Consider the following 24,927-nt stretch of genomic DNA (forward strand, 5'->3'; position numbering starts at 1 on the left):
TGCCATCGCTGAGCTTCGGGAGCCGGCAGCCTCTGCAGGAGATGCCGTAGCCCAGCTGTGCACAGGGGCTGCAGGAAATGAAACACAGAATAGCTGGATGGAGAGTTTTAGATCCTAATTGCCCAGGGATTTGGTGTGCTTCCTCTGCTAGGAACTGTCAGTAATTAGGGGCTTGCCTCGCCGTGTTGGATGTTTGGCACGGAGGAGAGAGCTGCGCTCCTGAATTAACCCGGTGCCAAATCAGTAGCTGCCCATGGGGGGCCGTGGGGAGGAGGGGGTGCTGCAGCTGGGGAACAGGTGCCCCTGGCAGAAGGGGCACAAAGTGCAGGAGAGCCTGAGCCAGCCTTCCTCCCTTGCCAGCACAAAGAGTTCACAGTGCCTGATCTGCTGGGAAATGGCCCCGAGAAACGCCCAAAACCTGGAGGCAGAGCGAGCGATCCGACTGGATCTGAAATACTCAGCAGAGAACTTCCTAAAATCCACTGGCAAGTGGTGGGGGGCTCACCCCTGCAATCTGGTTAAACGGGGACACTGATCATGTTTGCAAGCAAGAATTGGGTCTGGGAGGGCCTGAGGGCTGGCTGTGATCTGTTGGTCCCCAAATTTTGGGAGCAGCTGCTGTAATCTGACATCTATGTACAGATTGTGTGAACAGAACAGTGACATTGTTTTCCTTTCTCTCCCAAGCTTGCAGGTTTTTCCCTCATCCTGAAGTAGAAGAGACAGTACTAGTTTATTTTTATACTGTTATTGTTGCTTATACAATAATCTTACAGTCGAGCCCGGGCAGCGATGATGGAAGTCTTCCAAATTAAAATCGGGATGTCCAAAAAATTTTGATCCAGGGCTTAACGCCTAACCTTGAGTTAATAATTCTTTTCCATCGGTAGCACTTTTCCTCTGAAGTGCCTTAAAAACATCAGCAAGAAGGGCTTCCCCAGCCCCACAATAGAAGGAAGTGCTATCGGCTCCATTTTGGAGCCTGACACAGACGCGCCTCGGGAGTCGGTGCCAGAGGTTGGGACAGAGGCCGGATAATGTTGCAACTCCCACATAAACCAGCCCAGTTCCTGTCAGAGGCCTCTGGTTTGGGTCCTGGTTCCCTTGCTGCTCCAACAGGGAAAGCTGGAGGTGTGTGATGCTCCAGAGGGGCTCAGCTGGAGGTGATGGGGCTGATTCCTGCCTTCTCTGGTCAGGGCTGAGTTCAGCTGTTCTCGCTTCTTGGCGTCTCCTGCTGCAGCTTCACTGAGACTCAAAGAAAATATGGCTTTTTTGAGGTGGTGCCAGCCCTGGGGGTGGTGGCAGGAGCATTGGGGTGTTTGCAGGCAGCTGGATGCCACCAACCCCCATGGAAGCATTTCTGAGGGATGCTCGGGGAGGGGGGGGGGCAGCCTCGCTCCTCAGCCTGTGGCTTGGTGGAAAAAAACCCCTGCAGCAAATATTGAGCACAGGAACTGGGTCACTGTGAGTTTTGCCCTGTAGGAAATATGCTGGAAAGCCCAGCTCAGCAGCAGAACAGTGAGATGAAAGTGAAGAAAGGCAGGAGCTCAGAGGGCTGGAGGATGGAGATGAGGGGGATGCTCAAAGACCCACATGTATGAGCCTGTATGTGCTCAGAGTCCAGTTATTAACTGAATATATAAAGTCTGAATCTCCAGGTCCTGACCCCATCAGATTCACCCAAATTGATTCCTAAACCAGAAAACTGGCTTAGAGTTTGCAAAAGCCTGCCTGCATTTACCCACTCCATGTTATTGACCAAGAGGGAAAGCCTGGAGTCTGTGGCAGAGGAGCAGAGACGGGTGATCTGTAGGTGCTCCAGTGCTGGCTGTGTGGGTTTGTATTTATTCAGCCAAGTGCTGATTTCAGAGTGGTGGAAAGACACAAAGTGCCGGGTTTCCCACAGCACCCAGTTCCTGGGCCCGCCAGGGTCGATGGGACATTTACTGCTGACATCAGTGCAGAAAAATCAGTGTCTTGTGAAAAGTTTTTTTGCTCAGTTTGCCAAATGTAAATTGATAGTATATTTTTTTAATGAGTCACCCAAGTGTGGATCATTTCTCTTAAATCCCTGGAGTCACGTGCGTATAAATTAATTGCATTTTGCAACGATTTCCAGACCTTCAGGGGTGCAGGAGAGAAACCTGAGGGTGTGATCCCGCCTGTTCCCTTTGGGCTGGGGAAGGGAACAGCCTTAGGTTGTGCTTAGAGGCAAATTAGAAGCTCTGAAAAGTTATTTGTTTTGAATCTCATGATTTTCAAGAACCTTGCCCCTGAAGGCTGAGTGTTTGGGGTTAGTTACACTGAGAAAACATCCTGAACTTGGGCTCCTGACCCCGCTTTGAGTGTTTTGCTTTTCAGACCCAGAAGGTTCCCAGGAGAGGAGAAAGGAAACTGACTGGCTATTTTTAAACCCTTGCAGTTGCCTTCCTGCCTTATATTATTTATTATCCATTATCAGAAGTGTTTTTCCCCTGAAACCATCGTTAGTGGTCAACCAAGGGACCGGTGAAAATTGCCCATCAAACAGAGCTGCATCTTTCTGTAGAGGTCACACGAAGCTGGAGGGTTTTGCCAAAGTGAAAATGAGTGGTGCTGTTGTTTGTGATGTGCACTCGAGCAGTGCCCAGCGATTCCAGTGGTGGGCCATGATTACTCTGCCCTAGGGCTCAAACACCAAAGCAGAATCTCCCTCCCAAATACTTTATAGCCCAGAGAGGCAACACTGATGCCTGCTGGAGAACTGGGCACTGCCTCCAGTTTTGGCATGTCCTGAGCCAAGTGATGCACACCACTGATGAGTTTGGTAGCACATCTGGCAGCATCACGTGGTTCCTGCACAGCGTGTCAGTGGGTCTGAGGACACCTCTGCACGGAGCATCATCACATCCTTCTGCAGCAGAGAAAGCTCCGGTGACCTGGGCGGGGATCAGGGCTGGACCTCTGCTGTGTTAAAACCTGTGTCACCCCCCAAAGAGCATCCCAGAGGTGCTGGGCTGCCATGGGCACTGCAAGGCTCTGCTGTTGGGCTGGCTCCCCTTTCCCAGGCTGTCCAGGAAGTCCCCTTTGACCCTCTTTGGCTCCAGATAAGCAGGACAATAGCCCGTGTTGTCCTGGCTCATCTTCCTGCCTGGTAAACTTTCCAGTTTGAAGCCTGTCACATCCCTGGCAGCTTTGTTAATCCTTTCCTGCCTGGGCAGGAGCTGCGGGTGCCCTGGGAAGAGCTGGACGTGTGAGCCTTGGCTCCATGTTCTCATTGGAAATAAAGCCACAGGGCTGGAAGGCCCTGGGAGGCTGATGTTATTTCAGCTGTGGAGGGAGCTGAGGCATAAAAGTCCGGGTTTTGGCGGTGTCAGCAGCGACTGTCCGGACCCTGTGATGCAGTTTCTCGGCAGCGTGTGAGGAGGGAAGGGGAAGAGCAGGGGAGGGCAGGAGCACGCTGTGCTCGGCGCAGGGGGGTGATGAATGACAAACAGTTTTCCCCGTTTCTCTTTGCGTCTGAAAACAAAATTATGTCGCAGGGGTTCAGCATCATCTCGGAGGCTCGGGGGTTCTCTAAAGTGGGATCTGCAGCCTCGCTGTCCCCCAGGCCTGTTTTGCTTTCCCTGAGTCCCTGCTGGGCTGAGCTCAGGTGCCCTGGTGCTTGGGGGGCCTGGCACGGGGAAGGGGTCAGACCCTGCTCCTGGCACCGACTCGCTGCGGGGCCTCGGTCACATCCCTTCATCTCCCGGGGGACACTGCCTGCCTGTCCTGCCGCCCCCGCGGGGCTGTGACCGCGTCACCCCATAAAGCCCAGCTGTGGCCAGCGAAGGGCTGGGCAGCGCTCTGAGCGCTGCTGGTGGGGGCTGAGCTCATGGGCTGAGATAAAACTTGTCTGTTCGGATGAAAACACGTGCTCTTAAATATTCATGCGCTTGCATCTAGTACTTTTTTTTCTTTGGGTGGTGGCGCGTGAACCCCAGGTGCTTTACGAGCGCTTGGTGACACAAAGATCCTCCTCCAGGGCCGCTGTCACCTGTGTGACTGCGCTCCCTCCCACCCCCGTTAACACCCCGGTGTTTCCTCCGGCCAGCACCGCCCACGCATCCCCCCGAGCATCAGCCCCGCTCCCGCCGCCCCTTTTTGTGGCCTCGGGGGTTTTCACGCCTCCCGTTTCCCCGTCCCCCCTCCCCGCGGGGGCCGAGCCGAGCCGGGCCGGCCCCCGGGGCGGGCGGAGGCTGCGGGAGGAAATCCAGTGCCTGGTTTACAGCCTCGCCGGCCCCGCCGTGACATCAGCCCGCTGGCTCGGCGCGGGGGCGGCTGCGGGCTCCCGGCGCCTGCCCCGCTGCTGCGGGAGCTCCCGCACGGCACCGCACCGCACCGCCGCGGCTCTCCCCGCCCGCCGCCTCCGGACACCCCCCGGCTGCCCCGGGCATTCCCCCCCAGCTCCCCGCTGCGGCTCCCCGGGCAGCCCGGGGGTCTGGCGGGGCCGGCGGCGGGGCGCGGGGCCGGGGATGCGGTGGAGCTGCCCATGGTGAGCCGCCGCCGCGCCCCGCAGCACCATGTCCCCGCCGGCACAGAGAGGATGTTCGAGGGCTGCCGGCGGGCGCGGAGCCTCTGGGGCGGCGTCAGGCTGGAGGTGGCCGGCGAGAGCAGCCCCGTGGTGCTGCACAGCTTCACGCAGCTCGACCCCGACCTGCCCCCGCTGGAGGTGAGTGCGGGATGCGGGTGGAGATGGGGCGTCGCTGCTGCCGGGAGTTTGCGGGAGGCGGAGGGGGGGGGGGGAAGGGGGCTCAGCCCGCGGCGAAGCGGGCCGTGGTGCACTCCCCTCTGTAGTTTGGGGTTCTCTGCCTTGCTGGCAGAGCTGGCCCGGAGTTTGGTGAGGGAATTCGTTGTAGGCAGCCTGTTACACGTAGGCTGTTTCACAGAATTCTGTTTCGTAGAATCACGGAGTGGTTTGAGTTGGGAGGGACCTTAAAGATCATCTCCTTTCAACCCCCTGCCGTGGGCAGAGAAACCTTCCACTAGACCAGGTTGCTCTGAGCCCCATCCAAGCTGGCCTCGGACACTTCCAGGGATGGGGCAGCCACAGCTTCTCTGGAAACATGGGAAAGGGCCCCACCACCCTCACAGGGAAGAATTTTGTCCTAATATCTAATCTAAATCTACCCTCCTTCATCTTAAAGCTATTTTCCCTGTCCTATCATTACATGTCCTTTCTAAACTCCCTCTCCAGACTTCTTGTAGGCCCCTTTAGCTACTTTTGGGTGTTTCATTTTACTGAATAAAGGGATGCTCCTGCTTAGCTTTTTTTGTGGTGAGTCCCTGTGCCCTAGACTGGCAGGCAGCTGCCGGGCTCTGCTGGGAGAAACCAGACACTCTCCCTCCAGCCACCCAGGGAAAGGGGCAGATGGTTAAAACTGGGGGCTTTTAATATTTTATTTGAGACTTTGGCGGCAGGAGGCTGCTCAGATCTGAGCTGCTTGTAAAAGCCTTCAGGCTTGTCCAAACCACAAAAGTGTCCTCTGGGAAGGTTACGGGCACTGGGAGGACTTTCCTGGAGGATGTAGAATATTTGTGCTTGTTTGAATTCGACCTCGGGTTGTTCAAAGTCAGAATGGTCCCTGTGAGGCCCAGGTGGTTTATTGATGGCAGTTGTATGCAAAGGCACCCAAAATAATCTGAGTCAGAGCTGGGCCTTTTATCTTAGTAATGGATGATCGTCATCGGTGTGATGGGAGTGTCACTGATGGGGAGCAAACAGTGTGTCAGGAGAGGCTCAGCTGGAGGAAGGTTTTGGCATCCAGAAGTCCCAGCCCTGTGTGCTGGTGGTGCAGGGGTTAATATCAGCAAGGGTCAGCAAGTCTGGCTTTGCTGGGATTTAGAGCCAGCTGCAGATGTGCTGCTCTGGATGCTTCCCACTTGAAGGGGGGTGGTGGAGGGGGGGGAAATCACCACTAAAGCCTCTTTAGTTACTGTGCAGATATCTGCCAAGGGCAGCCAGTGTTTTGAGGGGCAATGGCTCCTTCTCGCAGTGCCAAACAATCTACCCCATAACCTGTGATGGGAAGTCTTGGTCAGCCACGGACAGGAAGGGATGACCTCAGGCTCCGGCTGTATCGTTCACCTCTGGCCTGGTGGCAGCGGCTCATCAGCTCTGCCGAGAGTTCAGGAAAGCTCCATCCAGCTTATTTCCCCCCCTCTCCCCTCCCTGCTGCTCTCTCCTGGGGGTGGGCGTACTGACATCGTTTGGAGAACATCATCTGGTTCGTGTTATGCCTGGCAGGAAGTCCAGCCTCGCCGGCCCGCGGCACTCCGGGAGGCTGAGGGGCCGCGCTTTTGGCAGGGAGAGCAAGAGGAGGGGGGAGGAAAAGAGGGGGGTGATGCAGCGTGTGCTGCTCCTCTCATCCCAGGGGAGAGCCTGCCTGGCACATGCAAGCCCCCCCACACCCCAGCAAGCCCCTGTGCATCCCGGCTGGAGGAGGCTCTGGAGGTCAGGAGGGGGTTTGGCATCATCCTGAGGGCTGTGAAGGAAAAGTGACCAGGGCTGAGGGAGGCTTTGCTTGGCCCCCACTGGCACTGAGCAAACCCCTGCTCACCCGAGCATGGCACAGAGACAGGACTGCCAGCCAGACCTGCTCTGAAGTTGTCTTTGCCCAGATTTATGTTCTGGGCTGTACATGATCTGTGCTGTGTAATGGTCAGATCACAGTCCCAGCATCTGATGGCTCAGGCTTTCCTCCCGGCCCTGAACAGCTTGCAGACAAATTCCTCCTTTCTCTGTACCATCCATTTTCAAGTGATGGCAAGAAAAGGGGCATCCCAGAGGGGTGTATGGGGACCCATGGCCTCCCGAGCAGCTTTGGGATGCTCAGAGAGCTGATAAACCTCCAGCGTGTTCGGTTCACAACTGGGGAAAGGAAAAAAGTGTCAGCGTTGTGACAACTGTGGTGGCAGGAGCCTGACGTGGTTGTGATCCTCGGGTAGAGTTACTCTGCAGGATGTATGCTGAGAGGAGAAGGCAGATTGTTTGAACAGGAAAATCTCCAGAAACCATCAGTGTTTTTGCCCAGCCCTGATGGTGGCCCCGGGTCCGCAGTGGGAGCCTGATGCTGCCACCTCTGCCAGAGGGATCTGGGCTCCCCGTGTTCCCAGCACTGGGACAGAGCTGGTTTCGGCAGAGCTGTGCCAACTCATGGGTGGACAGTCTGGTCCCACAGGGAATAGAGGATCCCTGGAAAGCTGCTGGGCAGGTTGCAGGGAATGTGGATCTCATTCTCTGCTCCTCGCTGAGTGCCTGTGGATGTCAGCAGGGAAGACTTTGCCTGTATCCCACGGCAACGGTATCGATCACCAGGCATCACTTGGAGGCTTCCTGGCTACCTGAACCAAGTGTTCTTGCCGTGATTTTAACCACAGGGGATGGAAAATTTAAACTGTCTCAACTGCTCTGATTGACAGAGCAGCTTTGCAGACCTTTTGTTTTGACCTTTCCAGTTGCAGTCCATCCCAAATCAGCAGTGAGTGTCAATCCTTCCTGTCCAGCAGGAGCCACAAAGCGAATTTTGTGGCCCTTCTCCTGGTCCTGCTGGCCAAGCGTGCCCTAAACACCACTGCAGATGACACAGACTGAAACTTTCATGAAGCTGATGTTGCTGAGCCTCTAGACAAGGCTGGGCTGACGCTTATAAAAAAAGCTCGTGTCCTTGCTGTTCTGGCTCTGTTTGTTTTCTGAACAATTAGATTTTCAGCTGCTAAATGCATCCTTGAAAACTTGAATGGCTCAGCCCAAATGCCTTGGAGGTCAGTGCTTGTTCTTTACAGCTGGGAGGGAGGGGCGAAGATATCTCTTAAAAGCCATTTTCTTTTAGCTTCCTATGGTGCCTTTGGAATAAGATCCTTTTCTCCCAGCCCGTTCTCCTCCCCCAGGCACAACCTGATATGTCCCTTGCAATTTGCCTGATGAACATCATCTGTTGGTATTTCTTGGATGGGGACCTACCTTCTGGCTCACTTCCAGGAAGGTTTGGAGCTGGAGGTGAGGCCGGGAGCAGGCTGAGATGCTGGTTGTTGGTGGCTGATGCACAGTGGGAATAACAGAGGTGGGAGGGATTTTTTTATTATTATTTGGTATGGTTGGAGAGAAGTTGGAGAGAGGCTTCTAAATGTGTTTGTGTAAGAATTGTGTTACTCAGAGGCTGCCATGCCATGTTTCCATAGGGCTGGGAATCCCCGCGCTGGGGTCTCGCTGCGGTTTTAGTGGATTTAGTCCCAGACTGGCAGCCCTGGAAACTGAAATCTCTGTTTATTCACAGGCTGAATGGGACACCCCCCACACCCTCCCCAGGCCACTCCTGTGCATTGGAATTGCTCCCAGGGCTCCCTGCAGTGGGGGAGGCAGGAGGTCCTGTGCTGCAGCTCAGGGTGCTTCAAGCCCCCCCAGATCAACCTATTGCTCCACTCCAGCCCTCTGTTTCATAGCTATTGGGGTGGGATCAACAGGCAGGAGCAACTAAATGCGGTCTTGGAGTATTTCCCTGCTTCCCTGTGCCTGGCTTTGGGGTGTGATGAGCAAAAGGAGCATAAGGCTGGCCATGCCTGCAGGGATGGGTCTTGCTCAGCTGGAACCCACCACTGTTTGGGAGCTGGGCTGGCTGTGACCACCCCACAATTAGGGCCAGAGCATGACCTGCTTTTAGGGCCACCGTGGTCCGTCTGTGTAGGAAGGGCTTCACCACCAGCGGCTCCTCCATCACCCTTCCGAGCTCTCTAATTGCCATCCACTGTGTCCCCCAGGGGTGTGTAACTGAAGGAACAGAGAGCTTATTTAGGTCACTCTAAACCACATTTAAAGGCTGGGTATCCCCTGCTCACACTTTCTCTAAGGCCGTTATCTCCAGAGCTGCCTAATGACTGGCTTTCAAGCGGGCATGTTCCTTTTATTTAAATATATCCTTGCAGCAGGGCTGTTTCAGTTCTCAAATATTTCTTCATCTCCCACGGACTCAGCAAGAGGGGGGGAAAAAATGTGGTTGCTAAGGAGCAGGATTTGGATACAAAGCTGGCTGAGCTGCTGGCGGGGGGCCCGGGGGGCTCCGGCTCAGCTCGTGGCTGGTCGGAGTCTGTGCATTGCTTTGATGGGACGGCACCTGTGGGGTCTTGATGAGGGGGTTTTTGGGGTTTGAAACATTTCTCAGGCCTTGGGGAGAAAGAGTTTGAGTTGTAGTACTTGTACCTTCCCCAGATCGATGCGTTCATCCCGTGCTGTCAGTGTGAGTAGCGCTGGGTTAGATCCCAGGGCAGCATCCTTGGCTGTTCCCAAATGTGTGCCTTTGCTCCAGGGGTCTGTGGGACCTTTGTTCTGCAGAGAGAAGCACCTGTAGGCTGAAAGGTGGGGCTGGCACGAGGACTCTTAGGAGGGGGGACATGTTAAGCATCACTCTGAAACTGTGTGGCAGCCTCTGGCTGGAGCATGTGCCTGCCTGGGAAACCCAGCAGCAAGGGAAGGACTTTGATGTTTGGATACCTCAGTTGTCTCATTCCCCGTGTTTGGATACTTGAGTTGTCAGTTTGTCACATTCCCCGTGTGGGGACTCACCTGCCCATTGCAGGAGCCCCAGCCCTCCTGGCTCAATAAAGATGCATTTGGACTTTGCTCCTGAGTCGTTAGGGGAAGGGAGCTCTGGCATGGAGCACTAATCCCAGTAATCCCAGCTGCTCCCCAGGCTTGCAGGTTGGCCGTCTGAAGGGAGTCACGGGGAGGGGATTGCAGAGGGGCAGAGGTGTGAGGGCTGCTCTGAGCTCACAGGCTGGCACAGGGGTAGCTGTGCTCAGGGGTCATCTGGAGTTTGCAGGAGGGCTTTTGTTCTCTTTAACACCTGGGAACAGCTCTCCCAGAGGTGTCAGGAAGGTCCTTTCCTAATTCTCTGCCTGGGCCATGTGGTTGCGTGGGCTGCAGTGAGCAAACAGTTGTCTCCTTCGGTGCAGTGAAGTGGTGACTCTGCAGCACCCAAACCCTCTGTCCCTCTCCACCTGATTTTGTTCGGTTTGTTTTTGTGACGTTATGCAAATCATCTCTCCAGTTTTTGGTTACGTTCCCGGGGCTCTGTTGGCACAGGTTCTTGTAGGGCAGCACTTCCACGTTAGATAATGCCAAGTTCTCTCTACCTGAGGGTCAGAAGTTATGTGACAGCTAAATGCCAGTGGAGATTAAGCACACGCAGGGGCACATGGTGTGGCCCATTTCACTTGCTTAGCTCTGCAGCAGCGGGTTTGTTTTCATTACACAGTTGGTATTTCCATGAGCCCTGCTGTCAGGAACATGCTGGGACGGGAAAGGGCGTTTTCCTGCTCCACACGTGGGGTGCTGGGTGCCAGTGGGCTCAGCTGCCTGGTGACCCCCAGAGACAGGATGGACGTGGCTCTGGCTGCCGGGCACCAGCCGAGTCCTCAGAGCTGACAGGGGAGGAAAAAAAGTTGGTCCAACTTGCAAACAGGGCAGATTGGAGAGGAAACTCATCAGAGGCAACTTCATCTGGAATGCTGAGGCATTATTTTTAGAGCAGCTTTGCCCTCTGCTTACCACACTTCAGCAAACAGCAGCTGAGCCCAGGGCTTGTGTGGAAACCTGCTTTTCAAAGGCCTCACTACCCGTCTTACCAGAACTTCTTTTCATGTGATGGAGCAAAACCACGCACCCTTTCCCTGCTCTTTGCAGTGGTTGGGTCTCCATGGAGACTCACAAGCCGAGAGCCTGCCCCGGGCTCCCTGCTCCAGCCAGAGTGTTCCTCTGTGAAATGATGTGTTTGCTTTGGGTTCGCCTCTTAGAGCTGGAAAGAACTTCAGGAAACCATCGTTCAGCCAAGCTGGGCAAAGCAAAGCACGTTGCCTGGGACTGGCAGGGTGAAAGCTCAGCCCTGGGAAGTGAATAAGGATGCTGGAGCACGCACACCTTTGTGTGGTTGGGGGGTTCAGGACCTCATCATCCAGTTTAGGCCAAAACTTCAGAGATTTTGCTCAGACACCTGTCTGAAAGGCTCAGCTGGTGGCCTGCTACTGGTGAGGTCTGGCTCCGTGCACTGGAGCAGCAGGAGCTGGAGGATGTGGGAGGTGTGAGCTGGGGCTGATGGTGTCACCCCCAGTCCTCCCGTGCTGCGACCCCAGCGATCACCGCGGGCCGTTCAGAGCAAGGCCAACGCTCGGGTTGGTTTTTCATCTTTAAGCAGCCCAGCTTTTCTCCAAATGTTGCTATTTGTTGGCTTTTGATGATAGTTTTAATGGGCATTTGGTCCCAGCTGCAGTTCTGCTGGTCAGATGCTCCTGCTGAGCAATGCGTTGGCGGTGCCCGTTGCTGGTGACTGGCACTGGCATTACTGGGGTTTCAGACAATGCAGTTTGCTCGATTCAGTCCCGGTTGCAACAGCGAGAGCTGGCACCAGGACAGGCCTGGCTGGTCCCTCCCTCGGAGCGCTGGGGTGACTCAGAGCGTAGCTATGGCTCATACCAGTGTCATAACAAACACTTATTCCCCGAGGTGCTTCTTGGGGGGTGGGTATTCCACAAACTCCATCTCTCCCAACCCTCATTCCCATGGATGTTAGCGTGTTCCTCAGCTCTGGGAGGATTGGGGCTGTTGGAGGCTTGACCTGTCTTATCCAGGCACCGTCAAAGGAAAGGGAGGTGGGCACCTCTACCCTCTTTGCATCAGTGCTGCCCCGTGGTCATTGTGCACTTCAGCTTTTTGGGTATTCCAGGATGTGTTCCCCAAAATCATTTTATTAAATGAGAGGATGAACTGCAGGGATGCTCACCTGTGGCTGGTAATCCCAGAGGATGAACAGGGCAGGGTGGCAGGAACAGACGAGTTGGGATGGGAACGTGCCTGTACTGGCTCACCAGAGTGCCATTGCCAGGAGGAACAGGCTCACCCGTGTGGTGTTTTAGCTCCTGTGAAAGAGTGTGAGAGAATGTTTACCTGCAAATGCCTGGATGACCCAGTGCCAGGTTGAAATCCCGATGCCCAGGGTCCCTGAGCAGGCACAGATGGGCTGCTGCAGGCACTGGTTTGTCTTCGTCAGCTGTCTCTGGAAAAGGGCTGTGTCTTAAGTGGTGGGAGAAAACACGGTCCCAAAAGTCTGTGCTGAGTCAGAGTAGGTGGGAAAGTGGAGCAACCCTGTGTGAAGCTGCCTCCCTGCACCCCCAGGGTTTGGCTGACACCTGAGGGAGGGATGGCTCCCTGCTGGTCCTGCCCTGGCTGATGCTCCAACATGGTCCAGGGGTGAGTCCTCACCTCCAGTGCAGGGCTGAGGGTCTGGAGAGGGAATTCATCCCACCAGCCCGGCTGCCAGGGCACCCACATTCCTTGTGCCACAGGATCTGGCACACCCAGCACTCAGGGCAGGACCTCCCTGCTGGGGCTCCTGGCGTGTGTGTGCTCAGACACTTGACAACAGCTGGATTTTTATTTTTTTTTTCCCAGTTAATTTCTCCCTAAAGGTGCCAGTTAATCTTAAATTCTCAGTTGCTTCAGCTGTGGAAATCACACGGAGTTGCCTGAGCATCCTGATTGCAGACCCCCCAGGTGTCGGCTTGTTGACACCTGTCCTGTGCCTGCTCACTTAGCACCTCCTGCCTCGTTGACACCTCTTTAAGTAATGCTCTCAAGGTGAGATTTTCTTGATTACAAAGCAAAACTGCTTCTCTCCCTTCCAGCTTCCCACAGGCGCCCGAGGGAGGGGAACAACTAGCCGGGTACCATGCAAGGGGAGAATCTCTCCCAGCCCTTCCCTGGAGCGAAGGGGATGTCCTGACCCCCGCAGCTGGGATGTGCTGGGACACACTGGGGCTGCGGGTGTCAGGAGGAGGCTGGGACGAGCCAGGCTGAGCCTGGATCTCCGCACGGCCGGCAGCAAATGGAGAAATCCTACGTCATCCTGGCCGGGGTGGGAGCTGGGCGCGGGGGGCACGGCCGGAGAACAAAGCCTCGCATTTATTCCTCCCGTCCTTTCACCGGCAGCCCCTCGCTGCCTCCCCGCGCTGGATTGTTCCTGCATTTTCTCTGCTTCAGCTGTTTACTGGGTCACCCTGGTGCAGACACGCACACAAAGAGCGGAGCCATCCGCCGAGCCCGTCCCTGTGCCACCGGCGCTGCGAGCCCCGCTCCGGCCCCGGGCAGCACAGTGGTGCCATTGAACCGGCTGGGAGAGCGCCCTGCTCCAGGGTCAGGGTGGGCTGGCGGCATGTGGAGTCCCCCCCGGGCATCCTCTTCTACACATCGCTGTGGCGATGGGATTTTAGGGAGGGCCCCCCCCCCCTTCCCCCGAGAGCTCTGGGCTTGTCATCTTCGCCCACGCTTCGATGGCACCAGGTTTAGTGGAGGGAATGTCAGTTGACGTCAGGCAGAGTAAACACACATGGGTGGACACATTTATTTCACGGGGGTTTATTTTGGTTCAGCTTATCGGAGCTATGGATACGTCTCAGCTACATGGAGATGAACCTCGCTGGGATGGAAGCGAAAGGTGACGGCACAGTTGCCATCTGCCAGACTGGGACCAGACAGGGCTCTTGGACAGCCTCCAGCCTGTCCACCCCGATCTGTGCTCCTTCAGAATTCCAGAAAGATGGCACTTGGCTTTCTTTTCCTCCCTGCAAGCTGCAGCAGGCGAGTGAGTGCACAGGCGGCCATTTACAGCTTAGCCAGGCTGCTTGGGAATGGTGTGTGATAAAACGCCCTGGGAAGGTCACCATGGGGCCGGTGGGATGGTTCAGCATGGTATGGGGGGCTGAAAGCCACCTCCTGGGGCTGGGCTGGTGTTTCCCACTTGGCAGTTGTTGCAGCTGTGATTGCATCTTTGCCCTTTCTGCATATCCCACCTTGCTCATGCTGCAGGAGCGTGCCCAGGTGTGCACTTTGTTTGTGCAGGGTGTACGTGCCAGGGCAAGGGGCAGGTTTGACAAAAGAGTCTGGTTTTATTGCAGCTGGTACTACTTAAAATGAATTTTTTGGCTGGCACAGTCTGGACTGGCACATTGGCTTTGAACTGAGAGCTGGAGAATATTTATTCAAGGTTTTGTGTCTCTGGGAGCGTAAAGACTTGACTTTTGGGAAGATGCACTTGCTTGCAGGTGGTGATACAATGCGAGGGACAATTATTGCCCTGGAGTTGCTGCAATGAACAAGTTTGTGTGTCCTGGTTAATGTGTGTTAAGACACAACTGACATTTAGGGGTGACCATTCCAATTGGTTTCAAGGAACATCAGCTCCAAATGCCAGCCTCATCACTATCCATTTGCCAACACACGTGACAGTTTTGCTGACACAGAAATAACACACTTGGTGCACAAGGGCCCTATTTCAGCAGTGGAATTGATAGAGTAATGTTAGGTCAGGTAGGCTTGAACTCTTCAGGACACTCTCCATGTTTTAATTCACATTTGAACAAGGCACTGGGGAGCTGTCATGTTGCATGTGACTTACAGGTGCTTCTGTACACCCAGAAAAAAAAAAAATCACTTCTTGGGCTTGTTTCAGTTATGTTTTTTACAGACATTTCTCTTCCACCCTGTTAAAACATAGACCTGTGTTCTGAGCTGAAATGACTTAGGACGAGGCGCTCGATCTTTATTTAACCTTACAGAGCAATACGTATTAATTTCTTTACACACCAGTTTTCAGCGGTCGTGTCACTCTGGTTTCACTTCCAGTAATTACCCGCGGGCTGTGGGCAGTTGCTCTGTGAGGGAAGTCCAGCTGTGTCCCTGGGCCTCGATGAGGCGCCTGCGGAGGCGTCGGTGCTGAGCAGGGGATGGTGGTGAGCAGGGGGTGGTGGTGAGCAGGGGATGGTGGTGAGCAGGGGATGGTGGTGAGCAGGGGGTGGTGGTGAGCAGGGGATGGTGGTGAGCAGGGGGTGGTGGTGAGCAGGGGGTGGTGGTGAGCAGGGGGTGGTGGTGAGCAGGGGATGGTGGTGAGCAGGGGGTGGTGGTGAGCAGGGGGTGGTGGTGAGCGGGGATGGTGGTGAGCGGGGATGGTGGTGAGCGGGGATGGTGCTGAGCGGGGATGGTGCTGAGCAGGGATGGTGCTGAGCAGGGGATGGTGCTGAGCAGGGATGCTGCACACGCCAGAGAGATCACGAACACAGAGCCAAGGGCTGTGGAGCAAGAGCTGGAACTGCTGTGTCGGCCGGATCTTTTTGCCATCGACTTAGAGAGGAAGCAAAACCTGCTGCACTCAGTTTTCTCCTAACCTTCCGCAGCCCGTGAAGGGAGCCCATCCCAGCACGTCCCTGGTAGGGAACATGAGGAAGTCCTGCATGGTGGTGTTCTCACATGGGATGCAAATGTCTAGGTGGAGGTGCTGGTGGGTTTCTATACACCTGGGCGTGGGAAACACAGGGTTTGGAGTTAACCAGTCACCTCTGGTGCTGCCTGTTGCAGATGGAGTTTGCTTTTCTCTGGGTAGTCCCCCATCAAGGCTGATTCCCCCCCCCCTCAGGGGCCTGATCCTTTTCCTTGAGGGCTGGGAGGATGGAGTGGACATGCAGGATCTTTGACAGTCTTTGACTCTTGATTTCCAGACCATAAAAAGAGCGAAAACGTCTTTACATGTGGGAAGGCTGTTAGTTTTCTTTAAAAGCAAACCAGAAGCAAATGGGGGAGGAATCCTGTGTATCTGCTCTGTCTCGTTTCTGCACCCGAGCGCTGAACTCCTAATCCTGGCTCCAGCCACTGACTCACTGCGTGCGAGTCACAAGATGCCTTTGTAACCGATCCGGCAGCTTTCCCTTCTCCCTAAGCCACGAGGGTGGAGGAGGCTGCCTCTGGATACTGTCTGTAACTCCTCTGGCTCACAGACACAGGGTCAGACCTGCCGTCGGTCTCAGGAGCCCCAAACCCCGAGGGAATCCCCACAAGAGGCAGATAAAGGGTGATGTGCCCTCTCTCTCTGCCCCATCCTGCACGTGGTGCAGGGTGATGCACAGCTCCAGGGCTGTTCCCTATGGGCACAGCTTTCCATGCTGAAGTACCTGAAGCAGAGCAAAGGGTGTCAGGGAAGCCCAGCAGCTGATGGGGAGAGAACAGTCCCTCAGCTGTCGCCACTGTCTTGGTGTCCTGGCAAAACCACCCCCTTTTCATGGAGGGTTTAAGTTTAGCTTCTGGCCCTTTTTCTGTTCCTTTCCTGTTTCCTCCTTTGTTTTTGTGTTTTAATGGGCTGTTGGAATCGGTCCTGGTTTGAAGCAGCTCGGAGGAGGCAGGCAGGAAGGCAGAGAGTGTTGAAAACCCAAAGGAATTGTGTCTGTCTGCTGAACATCTCTACATGGGGAGCAGCACCCAGGTGGGGGGCTGAGCTCCATCAGCAGCAGCAGGAACACGGCTCGGGGAGAGAGGAGGCAGTGGGATACCAACTTGCTTGAGGCTGGCAGTGACTGGAGTGAACCATTGTACCCCAGTGCCACCATGGCCGTTGCTGGGATGGTGTTTGGGACCAAAAGTGCTCAGTGGGGCACTCAGCAAGTCCTCAGTGGGGCTGCTAATCCAAAGGACATGGCAGGCACCAGTGTGGGCACCTTTCCTTCCCTTGGACAGAGGGAAGTTTGGCAGCTTCCTTGCCAGCTTTGGGCAGTCCTTGTAGCCTTCCTGAGCACGGCTGGGGGAAGAAAACGGCTGATGAGTGCGAGGAGCAGCCGATCCTGAGCGGCAGAGCCGTGGGGGAACAGCCACCTCAGGGCTTTCTGCCTGGAAGTCCCCACGAGGAAGGGTGTTGTGCTGTGTGCGCTTATTTTGGATGCGCAGGACAGGGGGTGCTTCTGCTTTTGCGGTCTTTATCTCGCTTCACAGAACTGCTCTTGTTTTCCTTTCGCTCGCCGGGGGTGACTTTTTTCCTATTTCCTTTTACATAACGTCGTACACTTCAGTTTACATAAGAGGCCTCAGACTCTCTACTGTTCATTGCATGGGTTCAGGGGTTACTCTCGAGGGCAAAATGAAAGTTAACCTGGGGCTCGTGGCAGCCGTGGAGGATATGGCCTGTGGTGGAGCCCGTTTCTTTCATTAACGGAAAGGCCCATTTCCCGCTGCGAGTGGGAAGGGATTATTCTGAGAAAACACTGGGGATTCTAAAGACAACCCCCCCACACTTTCTGTTTCTGGCTTTACCACCTTTCATCAGGTTCTTTCAAACCTTGTGCAAACGCGGAGCTTCAGTGAGAAACTCCTTGTGACATCAGAGGCTCAGCTCTGCCTTTTCTTGGTTCATTGGCAGTGGGACTGTTAATTTCCAGCAGGCACACATTCCCAGCTTTCCACAGGCAGGGTTAGTGTCTACTTTCTCTCTTGTGGCTGGTAGCAGCAGCATTTTGAAATCATGATGTAGAGAGACTCTCAATTCTGTGTTGTACCTGTGTGCAGAACAGGCATTTTGTGTAGCTCAACTGAAAGGGAACAGAGTAACACGAATATCTTGATTGTTAAACCAGCTGTTGTCCAGGGAGCATCAGTAAAAGCACTTTGAGCAGTTGTGCCTCTTCCACGTGTGCTGAAATTAATACCTTTTTCCACAAACTGTTCATTATTTTACGCCTTTGGAGGCCAATGCACTAACCCAGGACACGTGGGACCAGAGCTCTTAAGACCTGGTAATTGTTGGGTAATTGTCTGTGTAACGTGTAGGGATGCCGTCACACTTAATCCTGTACTATCCTCCCGTCTTACTAAAACCACCTTCGTGGCTGATCTCAAACACTTTCCAAAATGCAGATCCCTAGCCAATATTTTGCTTCACTGTTTGGCTTTTGCATTTTCCCCTCCCTTCAGCCGGCGAGAAGAGCTGAAGGCAGAGTCCCTGCTGGTCTGCCTGGCTCTGCAAAGGTCCCTCACACCCTTCCTCCAGGCTCACAAACCTTGGCTACGTCTTAGAGCTCCTTATTAAACCTCCGTGTGAAGACGTGGGGTTTGACACCACGCCGAGTACAAGAACATTCACCAGACAGTGGAGGAGTTTATTGCACTGAGCAGAGCGGGAATTCCTCCCTGGTGTAGTCACAAAGGCTTTGAACCATCAGTGGGAGCTCCGGCAGCCCGGGGCTATCTGCAGTTGGAGGAGGCAGTCCCCAAACCCAGGCAGCCATCTGGTGCAGACCTCCCGTCTCATATTTCAGGGGATGAACTCCTGCAGAGTTCACTCACGGCTGCTGCTGCAGAAGCCTCTGCTCTGCACAATTGGGCGTCTGATACCCCTGAGTTAAACATGTGGTTTTTCCTTGTGCCCCTCCATCCAGAGGCCTTTCTCCTGCTGTGTGCAGAGGAGCAGGGTTGCACACTGAGCTGGAGAAATCACAGTCAAATGTTCATTTTCTATGTCTTCCTTTTTTTGATGCCCATCTTGGGATGTGTTGGATCTCACTTTCTGTAGTGCCAGCTCCCGTCTGTATGAGTTTGGTGGAAGGTGCAGATGCCATAAACATCGACATGCTCAAAGTTAGTGTTTTCACAGAAAAACTTTGCTGAATCATGTTGCAGCCATTTAAAGCACTGCATGGGGCTGTTGGATTCATCTCTTGTACCAACAGAAGGGACTGTTCACCTGTGTCTCGTGCTCAGGTCTCCAGGCTGAGCACCAATGAAGGAGGGTTTGCGTGTGGGCACCAGGTTGTGGTTGTGCTGACTGGGCCTGACTCATGTTTCCTTCTGCTATGAGGGGCAGAAAATTCCAGCAGATGTGTAAGGCAGGCAGTGGGGAGGAGCGACTGTCGCAGTAATATTTACCAGCACTTCTCTGTCTCTTTAGAGACCATTTTGAAGGCAGTCAGCTTTGGTTGACTTGCTGGAAATCCCGCTGTGAGTGTCAGAGCTGCAGCATTGGTGGCCAGTGCATACATAAGCCACAGGTCAAGGTTTTGAGCCTCTCCCAGCCCTGCTCCCACCCCACCTCCTCATCTGCAGAAGGAGAAACGTGCCTTTGGTGCAGGTGTTGGGAGTGGGGCTTCACTGGCTCCGTCCTGCCGCTGCTTCTTTTTGCTTCGTTGGTTTTTAACCAACATGCGCGGAATGCACAATCAGCATCTTGGAGAAGCAGCAGCCGTAGGAAAGAGGAAGCTCACGCAGAATATAAATAGCCAAATTTTAGAATGTGCCAGTGTAGCAGCTCGGCCGGCTCTTGGCGTGGGCCTGGTGCAGACACTGCTGGGAAGCCGCGGCCTTCGTGTGTGGTTTGCAAAGGGGGAACTTCGGGGGATATCGCACAAGTCAGCAGGACAAAAAATGAATGAGTCTTGACAATCTTGAATATGGGAAGGAAATGAAATGTGCTTCTACGCACATCAGAATGGGGTGTATCCCCTGCACGGGACACGAAGTACAGAGCGAAAACCCCTGCAATACTTTCCACTGTAGTTGCACAGCAGTGATTCATGGGTTGATCCTGGGATGTTTTGCCCTCCCGTGTGATTTAATTTATTAATTTAGTTGCATGTCAACAGGCATCTGATTTTTTTTTTTAGATATTTGTGTCTGAGATTTACAACTGCCCAGCCAAGTCTCTTTTCTGAGTTAGACCGTACAGGGCTCTGGTTCTGCTGGACCCAGAGCTTTCCTCCAGCTCAAAGTCTCGGCATAACTGGGAGATACACAGGGTAGGGCTGACATGCAGGTTGGGTGATGAAAACTGAGAGAGCCCAGGACAGCTGGTGTAAAGAAAGCCCTGTTGGTGGTGATCCACCTTCTCTATCACTGCCTCTTGGGTTTGTGTGCTCAAGAGGCATCACTGTCATTTTTGGAGGGTCACATCACTCTGGGCACCAGGGTTTGATGGTCTCTGTGGACAAATTGGAAAGCGTATCCATGACTTTTCTTTCTTTTTGTTGGAAACAGCAGCTATAGGTGGAAGAAAGACAACTTGGCCAACTTGATTAGGTGCCATCACTTGTAGGGGGTTGATCCAGAGCTGCTCTCTCCCAAGGTTGTGCCAGTCCCCCAGGGTAATGTACTGGAACATAAATTTATGCCATAATTTATCCCAGAGCACAGAACAAGAGAGGGACAGACACAGGTGTCAGGAAGGATGTCTGTTAGTCTGCTGCCCTGTGCAGGTGCTGTCAGGGTTGGTCTGGAAGCCAGTGAATCCTGGGAAGGACTTCTGATGTTCACAGCAGAGCTGGAGTTAGGAGCCTCACAATCCCTCGAGCTTCAGCAAAGCAAACCTCTCCATAATCTGGCATGAAGTGAGAAGAGCAGGTTCAGCAGAAAGTGAAAAAGTCGGTAACCCTGCCCAGGGGGATTCTCTGTCCTCATTCATTACAACCATGAATGAGAGGCTTTTTCCAGTTTCCCCTTGCTCTTTGAGCTGCCTTGATTCCTTGCTAATGACCAGCCCCTGGCTTGAGCAGGGTGTGATAACAGTGCAGTGGCTGCTGCTGTGATGGTGAGGATAAAGGATGGTGGGTAAAGAGCCTTTGGGTGCACGTGATCCATCAGCTCAGGGTCCTGCTCTGCTCGTGTCTCTTGAGATGGGAGATGCCTGAAATGAGGGCCCTGGGCACGGCTGTTCCCATGTTCACAGAGAGTAGTTTGTAGGAGGAATTTTTGCAGGGAGCAGCATCGCTCCTGGGGCTCCATCCTGGCTCCCTCCACAGCAGCTTCTTCCCTAGCAAGCCCTGTGTTGTTGCCACTGCTCAGGGCTTTTTATGCCCTGGAGGGGCCGGTTGCAGGGAGAGCCACAGGCTGGCTGTGGCCCTTGGCTGGCAGTGTGGTATGCAGGGGAGACTTGTCCTTGTGCCCCACAGCACGTGGTCACCTCCCCCTGCTAACCAGCTTATTGCCTTCGGGCATGTTCTCCATCTGCTGAGCAGTGGGTTTTGCCGTGTGTCAGACCCTGTCCCGCCATTTGGTGTGGGGGCTGGAGGGCGGGGGAGATCCCCGAGGTGTTTAAAAGGATCTGGATAAACCATCTTAAGAGAGGCACTGACTCAGCAGAGCGTGGTGAGGGAGGAGGAGGAGGAGGAGGGAACCAAATCGTCCTTGTGGGGCTGGAGCTGCTGCTGAGCCCTGTGCTGGCATGTGGTTCTGGGGGACATGTGTGCCCGGGGACCTGCCCTGAGAAGCATCACCCCTTTCCTCACCGAATTCTAGGTGGTCTCCACCCCCCAGAGCAGAAATGTGAGCCTCATAGCTGGTTTGGGCTGTGGCCCAGAGGTGCCCTGTGCCTGAGCCCAGCCTGATGCTGATCCCTGGGATTCCCCCCCATCTTTGAGCTTCCTCTTGGACTTCTGCCTCCCAGCACTGCCAAAGCTGGTGGGAGCTTGACAGTTATTATTTATTAGGGAAGTGCACAGAGGTGCCCAGTTCTGCAGGGACAGATTACTGAGATTACAGTCAGAGCAGGTGGCAGTGTCACCTTACGGGAAAGGCAGAGGCTTGGGAAGGGGGAGGCAGCCAGGGCTGGGTATGGGGTGTGCTCTCACTGCCCCCCTTGCTGCCCAGCGAGGGGTCCCTGCTCTGCCTGGCACCAAGCACTGGCACAGCCTGGCTTTGCTGAAGGGCTGAGAAGTGGAGCCAGGAGCAGACCAAGAGCAGCTTCCCAAAGTCCTGGCTCTGCTGTGGGCAGGTTCAGGAGGGCCCAGAACTGAGCTGGCCAGACTGGTGTCACCGGGCTTGTGTTTCTGAGCAGGTCAGGGAGACTCTTGCTGCCTGCTGGCTGTTGCCTTTGGCTTGCTGGGATGCCTTGTAGGAGCCACAGGAGCATCTCTGCTATGCTTTGCTCTCCTTATCTCATGGTTTATCTTGTCTTTTCATGCAGAGCTCCACACAGGAGATTGGAGAAGAGCTGGAGGATGGTGTGATCTACAGCATATCGCTCCGGAAAGTGCAGCTCCATCACACGGCCAACAAAGGGCAGCGATGGCTGGGGGTAAGCTTGGGGGTTCTAGAGGTTTCCAGGCCACAGGAAGCATGTATTTATTTGGGAGCAGGGAATGGGAGCATCCACTGACCTCTGCCCTGTGGGAAGGGGCACAGGGAAAACATTTTGCAAAATAGGGTAACTCTGATTTGTGTCTAGATTTTGGCAACCTTGAGGCCTTTCCTGGGGTTTCCCAAATGCTCGTCTCAGCCGGGTTGCTGGTATTTGGTGTCCGAGGAGACCCAGCTTCCCTTTCCCAGTTAGGAGAGCCCCAGGCACTGTAGGGGTCTGTGGTCCCAGCCTAGACCTGACCCTTGTGAAGCTGGTGGGAATGCTTTGCACTTGGTGGTGTCTGTCTTCACCCAGCCCACTGACTTCTGCTCCTGTCCTGGCAGTTTGAGAATGAGTCAGCCCTAAACCTCTACGAGACGTGTAAGGTGCGGACGATAAAAGCTGGGACCTTGGAGAAGCTGGTGGAGTACCTGGTCTCAGCCTTCAAGGGCAATGATTCCACCTATGTCACCATCTTCCTGTGCACTTACCGGGCCTTTGCCACCACCAAGCAAGTGCTGGACCTGCTGCTTAACAGGTGAGGCTGCCCTGAGCCCCAAAACAGAGCTGTAGGTGGCTGGTGTCTGAACCCCCTCGGCCAAGAGAGCCCCAGCACCTTCTGCTGCAATGCCTTGGAGGGCTGATGGCTTCTCACAACTCCATCTGCTTGGAGGTTTTGGGGCAGGGCAGGGAGGACACCGCTTCCCAGAGAGCTGGAGCTCTTCCAGCTGATATCCCTCTGTGAGGTGACCAATGCTGGCTGCTTCCCTCTTCCTGTAATACAGGGACTTGTTTTAGAGGAGGGGGGAGCAGGACACTGTGTAGGAGGTTCATCCTCACCCCTGGCAGAGCTGGGGGTGATGTGGGGGGAGAACAGGCAGCGCTGAGAGGCAGCTGAGTCCAGGGTGCTCACTGTCTCCTCTCTGTACCCCACCAGATATGGCAAACTCCACGTGCAGGTGAATGGGGACCATGCCAGGCACGCTGTGGACGAGAGGATGGAGCTGAAGAAGTAAGTGACTGCGCTGGGGGTGGCTCTGGTGATAGTTTTTGGTTCTCCTACAAAGGGATGTGTTTTCCCAGAGGTGTGCCTGGGGTTCATGGGGGTGCACACAGGTTTCAGGTTTGCCTGTGTTTTCCCCCTCCCTGCAGCACCATCTCCTCCATCCTGGGGGCCTGGCTGGACCAGTATTCAGAGGATTTCCGCAAGCCCCCAGACTTCACCTGCCTCAAGCAGCTCATCTCCTACGTGCGCCACAACATCCCCGGCTCCGACCTGGAGCGCCGGGCCCGCATCCTGCTGGCCCAGTTCCAGCAGCAGGAGAAGAGCGAGTCCGAGGCAGAAGGTGGGTTCCTTTCCCCTGCATATAGGGGGGTCATTTGAGGCTGCAGGTGGAGGGAGAAGTGCTACTTGTTGGCATTGAGGGTCTCCAGAACCTCCGGTCTTGCCACATGGCTGGACACTCATAAACCCTGCCTATGTTTACATGGAGGTACATTGGGAAGCTAATCCAGCTGCACCAGAAGTGGGATTTCTAAGTGGATTAGCTAATCTGCCTTTAATCCTCTGTAGACACTTGCACCCAGGTTTAAAATGACTATCCTTTTATCTGAGCCTCGTTTCTCGAGGTGTGAAGCCAGGTGGGAATTAAGAGCCTGGGAGGTGGGATGTGGGTGCCCACAGGGGACTGGTGTGGGTCGGTGTGGACCCCAGCCTGTGGCAGCTCTGCAGTGCTCAGCTTCACTCTGTCTCCTACAGCTGTGGACCATGGCAGCTGCACCTTCCAGCTGGCAGAGGAGAATGGGGTTGGGGATGGGAAGCCAGATTTCCTCTCCTTCTCCCCAGAGATGGTGGCAGAACAGTTCACACTGATGGACGCTGTGAGTATTCACTCAACAGCCAGGTCAATGGTGCTCTGGACACAGACCTGGCTCTTTCCATCCATTTTTCCTCCTGCCCTGTTCTCTTCCCAGTGAACCCGAAGAGACCCATCTCCATCCCTTTATTCTTCCAGGAGCTGTTTAAGAAAGTGGTGCCTTACCACTGCCTGGGCTGCATCTGGTCCCAGCGAGACAAGAAGGGCAAAGAGCACCTGGCTCCCACCATCCGCGCCACGGTCTCCCAGTTCAACAGTGTGGCCAACTGTGTCATCGCCACGTGCCTCGGGGACCGGTCCCTGAAGCCACAGCAGAGGGCAAAAGTGGTGGAGCGGTGGATCGAGGTGGCTCGGGTAGGAAGCTCACCTCCCACCTCTGCCCGAGGGCTGAGGTTTTGCTGTGCTGGAATCACAGCAGATCCTTGAGCTCTTTTTAACGCTGAGTCCTGTCATCTCCTTGTTCCCAGGAGTGCCGCATCCTGAAGAACTTCTCCTCCCTCCGAGCCATCCTCTCAGCCCTGCAGTGCAACGCCGTCCACCGGCTGAAGAAGACCTGGGATGAGGTCCTGCGGTAAGTGGCTCCTGGGGGTGCTGGGATGCTCCAAGGGGAAGGTCATGCTCTGGCCCTTGAATGTTTAAATGGAATCATCTCAGCTCCAGCATTGCAGTGTGCCCAAAACCCAGGGACCAGTGTGAGGTGTCAGGGACCTAAGGAGGGCGAGAAAATAAAAGCGTCATCACTTTCCCTTCCTCTGTGCGAAACACCCTGGAATAGCTCCCAAAGAGCAAGGCCCAGCTGGAGCTGTGAGCATAACTGGGGTCATTTGGGTGAGCAGAAGGGAGCCCAAGGAGGAAATCCCACTGTGGCAGCACTGCTGACTTTTCCCCTTGTTTCCCCCTGAGCAGGGAGAGCTTCCGCACATTCCATGAACTCTCAGAGATCTTCTCCGACGAGAACAACCACTCTCTGAGCCGGGAGCTTCTCATTAAGGTAAGGGGAAACAGCACCCATGTCACCCTGTCTCTGGCAGGGAGCTTAGGCTGATGCTGACAGAAGTTTCCACGGTGTTCCAGCCACAAGGATAAAGCCCTGGCAGAGCTGCTAGAGTCGCAGACATGGGCGTGCC

General features: G+C 54.8%; 1 protein-coding gene across 5 annotated transcripts in view; it reads left to right on the top strand.

The window, feature by feature from the left end:
• RALGDS (ral guanine nucleotide dissociation stimulator) overlaps positions 1-24,927 on the top strand; it is a 59,145-nt gene that overhangs the window by 29,062 nt on the left and 5,156 nt on the right. For 2 of the 5 annotated variants that reach the window (XM_032708417.1, XM_032708419.1), the window contains exons 1-9: positions 4,423-4,690; positions 21,771-21,881; positions 22,268-22,461; positions 22,861-22,935; positions 23,076-23,269; positions 23,683-23,804; positions 23,939-24,154; positions 24,268-24,371; positions 24,707-24,791. In XM_032708417.1, the coding sequence (XP_032564308.1) occupies positions 4,511-4,690; positions 21,771-21,881; positions 22,268-22,461; positions 22,861-22,935; positions 23,076-23,269; positions 23,683-23,804; positions 23,939-24,154; positions 24,268-24,371; positions 24,707-24,791 (1,281 nt within the window). In that variant the 5' untranslated portion in view covers positions 4,423-4,510. Of the gene's footprint in view, positions 1-4,422; positions 4,691-21,770; positions 21,882-22,267; positions 22,462-22,860; positions 22,936-23,075; positions 23,270-23,682; positions 23,805-23,938; positions 24,155-24,267; positions 24,372-24,706; positions 24,792-24,927 lie in introns of those variants that run through there. The other 3 variants (XM_032708420.1, XM_032708418.1, XM_032708416.1) reach the window with 2 other exon arrangements.

Source organism: Chiroxiphia lanceolata, chromosome 21 (genome assembly GCF_009829145.1).
Source record: "Chiroxiphia lanceolata isolate bChiLan1 chromosome 21, bChiLan1.pri, whole genome shotgun sequence".
Classification (NCBI taxonomy): Eukaryota; Metazoa; Chordata; class Aves; order Passeriformes; family Pipridae; genus Chiroxiphia; species Chiroxiphia lanceolata.